General features: G+C 38.4%; 1 protein-coding gene across 1 annotated transcript in view; it reads right to left on the bottom strand.

The window, feature by feature from the left end:
- The window catches only part of LOC139713310 (aryl hydrocarbon receptor nuclear translocator homolog), a 36785-nt gene extending 26874 nt beyond the window's left edge, over positions 1-9911 (bottom strand). The window contains exons 1-2 of the mRNA XM_071625055.1: positions 9730-9911; positions 3453-3515 (exon numbers count right to left, since the gene is read on the bottom strand). Coding sequence (XP_071481156.1) covers positions 3453-3499 — 47 coding nt within the window. The 5' untranslated portion in view covers positions 3500-3515; positions 9730-9911. The remainder of the gene's footprint in view (positions 1-3452; positions 3516-9729) is intronic.
- Positions 9912-13176: the final 3265 nt, after the last annotated feature.

Raw genomic sequence — 13176 nt, 5'->3', positions numbered from 1 at the left:
ATTTGAAGAAAATAACTAGCCACTGTGATCAACCGTTAGTCGGTTACGGAATGATCCCACAGATGGCGCTGAAACAATTTCCGATGACAGGGAATTCCAGCTCCTTACAGTTCTTGGAAAGAGCGAATGGCGATGCGATTCAGTTCTCGAGTATGGTACCTGATAGGAATGTGGTTGTGTGGCTCTCGTCAACTGAGTAACCTCTTTGATACTATAGTCCTGTGCTGAAAGATGAGTAAGATTATTGTGTATTTTGTATTTTGTATTTTTGTGTATTGTGTATTTTGTGTGTCTATGGAAAGGAATCCATACTGTATAATGAGTGGAAATCACGTGCCAAATATAACAATTTTTCCTGTGGTGAGCCCTCTTACTGTATAATGCCATAGCAAACTTCCTGCTCAGTTTACAATGAAAAATCACACTTCTGTAATATTTTCTGATTACGTTTTGGGTGGTTTATGGCACAGTCGCCTCAAAAATTTTACCAAAATACACTGTACATGATATTTCTTTATGTCATGATTTTTTGCTGGAAAGTGTGAACCATCCTACTCTTATTTGGTGATTGCAGCATGCCGGAATATCACAATGACATGGTTTACATCATGTAAAACCTCATTGTATGGTAACAGCACAAACAAATGAATGGCACAGACTGTATGCTGTAAAAAAAGAACAATTCACAGACTGTATGCTGTAAATGCTCAAATTTTCGGGGTGTATTAATTTTCGCGGATTTCGCACTACATGTACTTTTGGCTAGCCCGAATTCTAAAACCTGGGAAAATATCTTCATAATACGTTCCCTGCATATTTTAAATGGGTTGACAATCATGCAGAGCAAATTCAAGAACTTGCCGACATGTATGAATATATTTTTGAGCCACTCGGCGCGAAAAATTAATCGCATGAAAATATGGATGTGCACAATATTAACTAACCTACACAAGTGATTGCACTTTGACTACTGCAACTGTGTGAAAGCTCCTGGCAACCATCAGTAGCGGACTTAAGATGCTCTCTTTCTTTCTCTCAAGTCTCATCTTTCTTACCCCCTCCCCTCCCCCTTCCCCACCTACTCTCCATGTCATACAATGGGGGAATTTGTGTAGAACAGAAAGGGGAAAAAATGGACACACGTGTATGATCAATGGGGCATATCACGCTGGATGATGAAGATTTATGATAATGAAAGGCAGGCAAGATGCAAAATTGCTGGCTATCAAAGAAATCAGCTACCACAGAGTTCTGAATTCCAGCCCTGGCAATGCAGTTACGTGTACCATTATTAAGATTTTTTCTTTGTCTATCTTATTGGTCTCCTGTTGTTTTTTTTTCCTGCTGTTGTTGAGAGTAGATGGAGATAATATGCATAATTGTGATAGAAATTGAGTACGACGCTGGATTCAATGGGCCATTCCGCTGCAATCTTGTCTAATGACAGAGTAGCAGAAGCTAGTGCAATCTGTCCCTCGCATACAATGTAGTAATTTAAACACATCATGTATTCTTCCAATACCTTATCTCTTGTATCTCATGTTACTTCATCATAATGCCTTTTGAATAGGGAGAACAACTGGGGTTCTTTTTGTAGTATTATACGACTGTATGTCAATGGAAGATGTTTGAATAGACTCTTTTTTTTTTGGGGGGGGGGGGCTAGGGTATGAGTGGTGCTCATCTTAAGTACAATTGTATGTGTGACATCACCTTTACTATAAAAAAAAAACAAGAATAAAAGGGAAATCCTTCTGAATTAATCGCCAATTTGAGCATTTTACACTTGAAAAATGTTTTTCTTCTCTGCCACTTCACTCTTTTCTATCATCAATGCATAATTCATACGCTCACATTCTGTCAATCTAAAATGGACCAGGAAATATGAAATATAAGTCTCTTCAATGGAACATGCAGGTATAGTAGACTCCTCAGGTGTGGTACCATATACATCAGTAAACAGGAGCCATGTAAGCCCTAACATGTCATAGCTTACTCAAACCAATCACAAACTTTACTATCTTACCCAATGTAAACACAAACTACGGCTTTGATCCTAAAAGCACACTGTGCAATCATTATGTCTAACTTTAAGCCCTACTAAATTCATCATTTATTTCAGTCTAAACCGATGAAAAGAAAAAGAAGAAAACTGACAAGCAGTTGCCTAAAATGTACATGAAGAAAATTCTGCAGTGGCCAAATAAATTTGAGAAGTAAAAATTATCCTTTCACATGGACAGTTTGTCCCATCAACTTTCCATGTGTCAAGAACATTCTCTATGGTACAAAGGAAGCCTACAAAGAAAGTTTAAGTCTCGTCCCTGGATTATGCAAATTTTGGGTGCGTTTATTCAAAAATTTTCGGTGGCTGAATCATGATCCTAAACGCGTTTTGAGGCATTTTCGGGCATTAGATTTAGAAACACAAATTTGAAACGCATTTGAAACCGTGATCGCCTTTCTGAGAGTAGATAAACGCAATGCCCTTTTGAAACATGTTTATATCTCAAGGTCAACTCCCGCCGAGCCCGGCCTTCATTTCACTGTAAATGTGCAAAAGGCCAAATGTGGTACCAAAATCTGCTGCACATTTGGCCAAGCTCTGGAGGTAGTCTCAGCCGCGACTTACAACCTTGTAGCCTGGTCTTTTCTCACTGTAAACGCAAACTGGCCAAAATGCGGTACCAAATTGTGACCGGCGCACTCCAAGTAATAATCGCTTGTTTACAAGCAGAGCGCCACTACTACAAAATATCGAAATGTCTGAATCAAAAGCTCGGGCCGAGCTCTCCACTTTAAACGGACAAAATTGCGGGGCCGAGTACCGCAATTGAGGCCGGGCTCAGCCTGGGCTCGGCTCGGGCTCGACCAAGCCCTGCACTGTCAACGGGGTCTAAGTCAAATCATGGATTTGCTTTAAACAATCTTTGTAAATTCAGGCCCTTGTGTTCAAGAAGATGGTATACTGGTACACCAGAAAGAAACTGCCTCCTGTTTGATTATTGACTGTTTTCTTTCTTTCTAAACACAGCCTTTGCACAAAGCTGCCGTGCAGTGTTACAGTAAGGAGATTGTATTAAACATCTCCAAACATGTACTCATGTGGAAAGAAACATACCCTAGCAGTTCAAATAACAAAAAACTACATACCGGTATATCACATTCTTCTTTTTTTTTCTCTTCAGACCTACTTTGAATTTGAATGTAACAGTTGAATTACCATACAATGTACATATCAACTGCTCTTGAAGTGGTCAAGCTGGGACCAGCCTGAATTGTTTTATGCTGCCTTTAACCATCTTATTAAAGACACCTTAACTAGAAAACTGGCCGGGTTACCAGTGGTAGGCAGAGAATCAAACAAAACTCAGGCCAGCAGGCCACCTCTGCATGGGGGCATGGTACCACACTGCAACCTGTTCGCATCCATTAGATGATGTAACACTTACCCTGCCTTGCGTTTCCGCGGCTGTGGGGGAGGGGGAGGCTGCTGCATGTCTCTGGGTCTTGTCCTGTTGAGAGGAAATGAAAGGGAAGAGATAACATCACCTTACTGGCCAATACGAATAAAACCACTCTCCCCGACTGACCGACTGCAAAGGGGGGTGCATGAGAATGCAGTACTATGATATTATGGAATGCCTGCTGTAAAAAGAGGTCATACCGTGTGCTAAATTGATTTGGGCATGCACATGTAGGAACCTTGTGGATGTAAAAGGGCAGTCGCAGACAATACAGACATAAATTGCCCTGTTGTATGGAAGATTATTAGAGTCTAAATTAGAATCACCGTACATTGTAGATCCCAAATGTAATTAGAAATGCAATCTGTGCCCAAATTGCAGAAATTAAGTCTGAATGTTCATGCACAATATCAACATAGAAAAGGATATTATGAAAACAATAACCTTCCAATATTAGAAGCCATACAATGTACTAAACCAATCTTGTATAATGCCACATGTACACTTACATATGGTACCAGTATACATACACTATAAACTATATTTAAGTCTTCAGTAAGCACACATTTAGGGAATGCGCAAAGTGGACATCGTACATGATTTATGTCTGTGAATTTCAGTACCAGTTAGGTTTTATTTAGATTTTTATTTCTTTTTCTGTTGTACAGACCCTAGGCCCCATTTGCATGAAACTCAATTTCAATTTTGCTGTCAAACACTGCTGCGGCTCAATTGTGTACCACTGAAACAAAAATGACTTACAATGTACACTATTGTACTGGTACTTTTTGTACACCACAAAGGGATCTTCCATGTATATGTAATGAGTACAGTGTATGAAACAGAGCAAAAAGTCCCCTTGTTATGTCGTGTACAGTATGTTTCCATGTTTTGTTGTGGATTCAGGATCCTTTGCTTCCTCTCTCACTGTTTGAAAAACACACGAGTGGAAAGAACTAGTACTATCACTTCTGACATCACTAACTGAGAAGTTTGAACGACAGCTACACTGTATGATTGCATCACGTTATATTCACTATAGAGGGTATACTTGGTACTGTACATACACTGTTGTACTTTTGGTATTCACCTCATTCCATTTTTGCTGCTTAGGTAGGAACAGCACATGCTAATGGAAATCACATCTAGATCAATAGACCTCTTTACTATTGCAGGGTGACCCTTGTATTAAATACAATGCACATTGTACATGTACTGCATAACATGTAAGCTATACAATGTATATTTGGTGACTCAAATTTTTTGTGAAATGGGACTTGGCAACAATTTAAATTTGCAGTCATGGAGTACAGTAACGAATGCAGAAATGGACGCATGCTTGTCGCATTCATGTCAGAATCAGAATTAATATTTTCACGTGTTGTTAAATTCGCAAATAGCACCAGACTCACAAAATTTGCAAAATACATACACTGTACAGCATACCCAGTAGTACAGTGCAATACATGTACATGCTTGGCTTCCTTTACATGATTGTTCTCTTCAGCAGCAGCATATTTAAAAAAAAACCACAACACACACAAACACACGTAAAATGGGATCAATAAAAAATGAATCTGTGTCTAATATGTACAGCATTGATAATGCATACTAGTATATTAGGTTTAATCTTTGGTGGTTTCACAATTACATGCAGCTTTAATTGTACGTTTGCACAGAATATATATGCGAACTAGGCATGTCGTTGACTCAGTTGCGCTTGCGAATGTCGAGCGTGGTACATACATGTACGTACATGTAAAGAGTTTAAGTTTCATTATCAAATGATAAAGTTCAAAGCATGTCAGCCTTCTATAAAACAAATAATGCACATTACTTATAGCCGGAATGACCCACCCTCTGTAGCTCTGGACAGTCCAAAACATACTCGGCATCCTCTTGTACAATGTATGTTCAGACTGTTCCAAGGTTACTAGTACTATCAAGTGCATAATTCTTACTAATGCCCTCTGTAATGTACATTATTTGTATTTACTAATTTTACATTTTCCACATTTATTAAAGATGGAAGCTACTACAGTATAGCAATAGAATGCCTTGAATTACTTCATTTGATTTTCAAATTGAAATTCACCTATTACAGCAGAGAACTGACTAAAAGGGAAATATGGAGCAATTGATATTTATGTAGATTTCCTGCAGAAATGCCATCTACAACCTGATAGTGACAAATTTTCTGATGAACAAGTGCACAGTGCTTTACAGTGTGTTAGATCTCGACATTCTAGATCTAAAAACTGTTTATAGAAACAAGAGTAGGATAAAGGGTGCAAATGCAGTTTCCTACTCATCAAGATACATCGATACACCGTATGTCACCACCCAATCCTTCTTTTTTTTTTTAAATCAAGAGACTGTATTGACAAAGGGAAGGTATTATGGTACAAAAATGGCAATAGCTGAAGAAACTCCACCGTTTTCTACTCACACTGAACATTCAAAGTCACTTGCCCTGTGTGCACTGATGACAGGATATGGTAGGACATGTTGTCAGTTTGTGTTTTTAGAAAAATTTCCTTTGAACTTATCAAATCTATTATGTACAGCTGTATAAGATTTACAAGATTTATTTAGTTTTTATGTACATTGTAGCGACCATTTTTTTTTTCATACCTCACTCAGGGGCTGTAATGTATTTTTCCAGCTTACTTCACGGTATTAAATCTGTTTGAACTTCAATAGCACTTACCACTACATAGATGAGATGCAAGAATCATGTTCTGCCATGTCATACATTGTATCTAGATCTATAATTTATTTTTTTGAATGGACAGGATTGCTGAAATGTCAAAAATGCATCTGGATATAGGATTTAACCCAAATGTATGTCCTACAAGAATACTTTGATAGTGAGAAATAAAGTGAACAATATTGGTCAATTCAATTGTTATTTATAACAGCTTTCTATTGAAGCACGTAAAAGAATGAGAAAAAATGTCCTTGCACACTAGTGAAATACTAAAAAAAAACCAAGAAAGCAATAAAGTAAGACTTTAAACACAAAATCATTTCACTGTCTGACTCCAAAATATCTCTGAGAAAACTTTGATGGAGAAGTACAGTGAAAACTACATGCCGTTTAATACCAAACACAGTATTGAGCTGTTGATGATGCATTCACAAATACATGACACAGGAGAGACAAAAAGAGATGTACAGTTATACACGTATAAGTTGTATTAAAGGTTGTACTTCACAGCTGCACTGCTATTCTCTGCTTCATGGGAAAGCAGCAATGGGAGATTTAAAAAAAAAAAATTACCAAAACGCCACTTTAAGTTTGTACACCTACCACCGCAGTTGCTAACTTTAACCATCATCACATGTCCTACACTTTTCAACAGTGTGTATGGTTTCCTGTTGTCAGCGTCAGTGTGAGTGAAATTTGTCAACAGGCAATGTATTGTGAGCAGAACACAATCAGAGTTTCTTAAAGGGGAAGGCTAGTAACTGATCAATGGGAATCAGTGGAAATGCTGGGAGATGATTGTTCCAATCCTTATGGGATTCATTCAAGAGTTCATTGTATGTCTATTGTTGTGTGAAAATGATTTGCTTCAGAACGGTCTCATATTCAAGTAATGTGCAGATTAATGCTCCGTCACTGACCAGGGACGCTAACCTGGAAGCATTAAACTGCACATTACTTGAATATGAGACCATTCTGAAGCAAATCATTTTCACACAACAATAGATATACAATGAACTCTTGAATGAATCCCATAAGGATTGGAACAATCATCTCCCAGCATTTCCACTGATTCCCACTGATCAGTTACTAGCCTTCCCCTTTAAGGCAGTTTAGGTATATTGCTATTTTTTTTTCTGCCAGTTAATCTACTTTCTACCCCCCCCAAAAAAAAAAGTAAAAGGGTTTATCATAAAACAAAGGATTTAGTAGTGATGAATCTATCAAACATTACACTAGTGTTTAAATACAGTCAATATCATGACGCATTTTTATTCATGGAGAGTATGAAACTGCATTTAGCTCTATTGCCAAGTTTTAACACACAGAATCTGCATGATCTAGCCATCTACATTAGAACTCGAAGAATCAAGAATGCTTTCAATTTTTTTTACACTGTACAGTCATGTTGAGAGTATTGGTTAATACCATCAGATGTGTAGGCCTACCTGTGTACGCACATTTTTTTCAGCGGCCCTGTACGTGCATTGACATTGAATGTGCATACACTGAAGCACCCGTTCTGAATTATGGCCAGGGCGGATGGATTCTGGTTGGTTATCATAGCGATTTACAGATGATGTGTACTGGTATAAATTGGGGATTTTCTGAAATTCTAGGATGTACTTAACAAAATCAAAATTGAGATAAAAGAAATTTCAAATATTCAACATAGGACCTACATCGTATGTACACTGTTGTAGATAAATAATTTTGTAGGTATTAATTTAGTTGAATAAATGTTGCAGAAAAGCTTCAGTCTTAAATACATTGTAAGTGGCCAAATTCTGGTTGGTTTACTCTATGTTAGACATCTTGTCGACTTGATAAACAGAGAATATCATTTATCATACTCGTAAAATATCAGTGCAGTGCACTGAGTAACGAGCCCATGATTGGTACAGCTCCATGATTGGTACAGCCTAGTATTGTTTGCAGCCTAGTATTCTTTGACACACTGAAGCTAATAAATAATTCTTAGCCTTGTATGTATGTTTGAAAGATGTAGCCTCTTACCTCTGAAAATAAGCAGTAAACAGGGCAACAAAGACCAGTAAAGCTAAATTTTTTACAAAAAGTTTTTGATCTTCATGACCTCTTGCCAAACTAGATTTCTAGCTGGAAATTAGCAGGTGAGCTAAGATGCAGTCCTCATTTTGGACCGCTGTTTACCAGTTGTTGTGCACTGAATGGTGAATATATATATATAGTCATCTTTTGTGCAAGTGAAGTTGGTCATGATGTTCAGTCAACAGCAGCCAGATTACTAATGACTAGTGAGCTCATAGAGGTATTTACATAGATGTACATATTACTGTCGGCCTTGCCTCCAGACAGCGCTGTGCCATGATTGGTACACAGGTACATGATTCTTATGGGTGATAATGTTGATGTGTGCAAATGAATGAAGTTGTACTACAGCACATACAAATCATCTGTGTGTACCAATCAAGGGTGAGGTGTCCCAATCATGGCATCAAAGAAGGTAACATACAAAACATTTTTTTTTTCAAAATTTCTTATGTATAATGTAATTTGTATAATTTATGTAATTCGTATATCTTAAATATGCATTTAGAATGTTATTATATTGACACACAATGTTCCAAAAGACACACTCAATACTTCATCTAGGAACCATAGCACAAATACTGTTTCAAAGTGTGTTACCAAACTTGGGCATGTTACTCTATGTATTATTACACTAGTATGACCAAGCGTCGTGGGATCGGACAGGTGGGGCCGGACACGTATTGTAAGTGTGTCTGTAATGAAAATGACGCACCCAGGAATTCTCACGCCGTTTTCAGAGTATGTTGTCTAGTACACGTATATGAGGAGTCTATATCAAGTCTTTTGAGGTAAAGAAGGGTGCATATTCTATGTAAAATGGGTAAACGTTTAAGTTTTCACGCGCAAACTTAAGTGTCCGGAAACACAACCCCCCATCATACTAGTACAGATACCCATATCACTATCAGCAAATCAGTACCATGCACAACACACGGTCACTGCACATACACAAACACAAAAAGTCAACCCAACCAACTAACCGTTACACAGAACTACAAATTACAATGTGGCGAGGAGGATGCGATAAATAGTGTAGAAGAGAGAGATACAGTAGGCCTACAGTGTACTGTACACTGTTTGACCTGGAAAATCAGCTGCAGAGAAGAGCTCTCTATCTCTCTAAACTCGAGTCGTATACCCTACATACAAGCAAATGCAGAGCAATCTCTGCATTTTTCCAGTAGGCCTAGGTTAGCCCTACGGCTACGATAGATCCGGTAATAAATAAAAGGGAACAACTAGATCTAATGGCATGCCGTAATGGGGTACATGTAATAAGGTAATTAGTCTGCTATTCATATTCTATTAGATGGATTATGGGACATAAATTACAGAAGTACTAGTGTAGCATAGCATAGCCAAGGGATAGGCTGCGGCTGCAACCATAAACAATGAATGGAGACCATCTCGAATACCCATCACGGTGTTGTTCATACCGTACACGAGTAGGTAGTAGAAGGTTTCCTACAGTCGACTTACGATTTGCGGAGTTGATAATCAGTCTACGATATTTGTATCACCAAATCTGACGTAATCACTCAACCTCACAAGAGACTGAATTCAGCGTCGTGTTCGATGTCCCGATCCGTACAGATCAACCTTAAAGGGGAAGACAGCTCACTGACGTACAAGCTTTTAAGCTGAGAATCATTGCTGGGTTGTCATTGATTATGGAGACTAAATCTGCCAAAGTATAAGCTCGAAGTTGTTATCCCTTTACTGTATGCAATATGCTTGGCAGATCGTATCGGAATCGAGTGTACAAAATACAGCTGTGTTCAGATCCTCAGTCCTGTGTGTGGCTGGTAAGCTATCGCAAGATGGCGCTAGTCCTTTATTGTTCAGTCTGACATCGAGTTCGGAAACTGTAGGTAAACTTGGTAGAAAACGGTGAACTTCCAAAATTACACCTTAAACAGTTACCATGGGGGGCAGCGTAGGATGTCATCGTCATCATTTCGGATACACAACAACAAAACGAATGTTCTATGACGCTGTGGTCGGGTGCAGATGCGACTTATCATAATTCATTTAATGCGGCCTTGAATTTAGAGATGGCATTGATGTACAACTACATGGGAAGATCATTCCATAGATCCAGTCCCGCATGGTCTTGGTAGAAAAGAGTACGAGTGCCTATCTATTCTGGACTCGATTATTATTATAGGCATCAGGTGTATAACGCCGACTTGAGCAGTTAGAGTTACTGAGATGGAGCTTGGTTAATGTTACTGGGGATCCCCCTTGTAATTCAAGTAAAACTGGCTCCATCTGGCTTTCCTACTTCTATTATTGTTTATTGTTTCCCCACTTTTAGACCTTTTTTTTTCTTGCTTGTCAGCTGGAGAAACCCAGAAGTGCAATAAGTGGAATAAGGTTACTTTTTTTTTTTGCTTGTAAGTTGAAGAAACCCGAAAGTGCCAGCAGAAGTTGCGCTGAAGGTTTTTTTTTTTTTTTTTTGCTTGTTAGCTCATGAAACCCGGAAGTGGTTCCCGCCCCCCCCCCCACACTTTTGTAAATGTGGCGCCAGCCATGACATCGGTAACACTGGCCACAAAGCGAGCGGCTATTCTTTGATCTATGGTCCAACATCTGAATGTAGGGCACCTATTTGGCTTGATATGGATCGGTGACAGCAGATGCATATTCAAGATGCCGTCGAATAAGAGCTTGGTAAGCTTTACCTTTGCTACCGGAACTGCACTGGTGAACATTCCTCAGGAGAATACCAAGAACTGTATTAGCTTTATTGACGATTGTTATACGCCGATAATGTGACTTCCTAGAGAGATCATCAGAAATATCATTAGTAGCCTATTACTCCAAGGTATGTTTCTGAACTTGGGTTTCAGGGTTGCTCCGAGCATGGTGTAATTTGTGGAGGAGTTTAGGTTTCTTCAACTCCACGGTTACATTTCTTAGGGTTGAAAGTCATCTGCCACTTGGAGGCCCATTGACAAACAGTGTCCAGATCTTTTTTGTATAGCTTGTTACAATCCTGAACGTTTGAAACAGCGGTGCATATGATGCAGTCATCCGCAAATAGACGTATATCGCACTGAAGTTTCCTCAACGATATCATTAATGTAGATAAATGAGGAAGAATAATGGAGCCAACACAGTCCCTTGCCGAACTCCCGATCTGTTACTAGTATTACTGGATGCCATTGGAAGTTTCTCCATTAAATGCTGACACCTTGTTGTCGCTTGGTCAAGAACATACTGATGCAGATGAGGACCTTATTTCTAACTCCATATAGTGGTGTAATTTTTATTTAAGTTGCTCATGAGATAACCAGTACACAATCAAAATCTTTAGTAAAGTCCAAGAGTTGCAGCATCGATTTGCTGTGAGGTGTCGATTCCTTCCTCATAACTCATAACTCATAACTGCAGTTTGGGAAACAGGGCGATAATTCTCTGGATTTTCTGTCAGTGAATGTGCTCGTGCCTATATGGCAGGGTCAAGGGTCAATACTCACTAGCGCCCCGCCCCCTTCGACGTTAGGAATCTAGGAATGAACTATCGGAAAGCCATGCGTTTTTTATTTTCTTTGCCTTTTGCTTTCTTTACTTTGTTTTCATTTTCCACCCAAGCCTCTGGTCCCGTTGTCCATGGCTACTGTATGTGTAGTTGAGTTTAGTTACATACAGAGAGGATATTTGAGGGCGATCCATGCCATCTCCCTGAATAGAACAAACCAGACAATGCTTTTACGAAAAGTGATAAAATTATGCAAAATTATTAAATTGGTCGCAACCACACCCCTCCCACACCTTGAAACTCTCCAGCATGGGCTTACGCAAAAATGTTATTTGAAAATATGACTTTTTTTTTCGTTAAAGGGATTGTACAGTTTTGGTTGAGACCTAATTTCAGGTTTCTAACATTTTTTGGTGAGATAATGAGAAACCTCTTATGAAATATGAAAGAACATGTAATTCTATGAGGAATTCAACGTTTATTTGAAGAAAATTGGTTTTGATATGGCTGAGATATCCAAAAAAGAAGAAGATCGATTCTAATAAAGTGTGGGACCCACACTTTATTACGATCGCTTTGTTTTACTTTGTTTTTGGATGTTTCAGTCATTCCAAACCGGATTTTCGTCAAATAATCTTTGAATTCCACTTAAAATAGTATGCTCTGTACTACATCATAAGTGTTTTCTTGGTATCTCGCAAAAAGTTATAAAAGCCCAATTTTCATCTCCACCAATACTGTACCATCCCTTTAAATTTCTTTCCCTAACACCCTGCAATTCATAGTCGGTATATAGGCAATTAAACGATGACTGCAACAATAGATTCAGCGCGAACGACTTGTTCTTATATTCCGATATGATGTATTTCATGGTGATACCTTGATTATGAGACTCTTATATCCGAATGAAAACGCAACGCACATTTCTATACTTAAAAAAAGAAAGAAAAAATCTCTCCTAATAAGAAGTGCAGCATCAATTTTATTCTTGTATACGTTTCACAAGTGGATATAGTATGAAAGACTATACATTTTTATCTTTGTTATTGCATGTTTATGACAAAATATTTATGTGATTTCTTCCTGTAATTATTTTGTGCCATTTCAGTCAATGTGAGAACCAGGGCCCCATTTCATAAAGAGTTTATTTGAAGACAATTACTCTTTGCTGGAATGACTATCGTCATGGTAACGACAAGAATACAGCTTCCTGATTGGTTGTTTGCTGTGGAAAGTTGTCATTCCAGCAAGAGTTGTCATCCTAACATCTTTTATGAAATGGGGCCCAGGTTCATGATAATGACAGATCGATCCGGGGTTAGGTACTGGCTGCCGTTCTCAGGAATTTGTATTTAAAAAATCCAACAATACCAACAGAAACCAATAGAAATCAATAGAAACCAACAGAAATGCTGTGTTGGTTTTTTATTGGTGATATGGGA

The sequence above is a fragment of the Diadema antillarum genome, unplaced genomic scaffold (assembly GCF_040938485.1).
Source record: "Diadema antillarum isolate AM-2024a unplaced genomic scaffold, OU_Dant_1.0 seq00001947_RagTag, whole genome shotgun sequence".
NCBI lineage: Eukaryota > Metazoa > Echinodermata > Echinoidea > Diadematoida > Diadematidae > Diadema > Diadema antillarum.
This window is presented reverse-complemented; position numbering and strand designations above follow the sequence as displayed.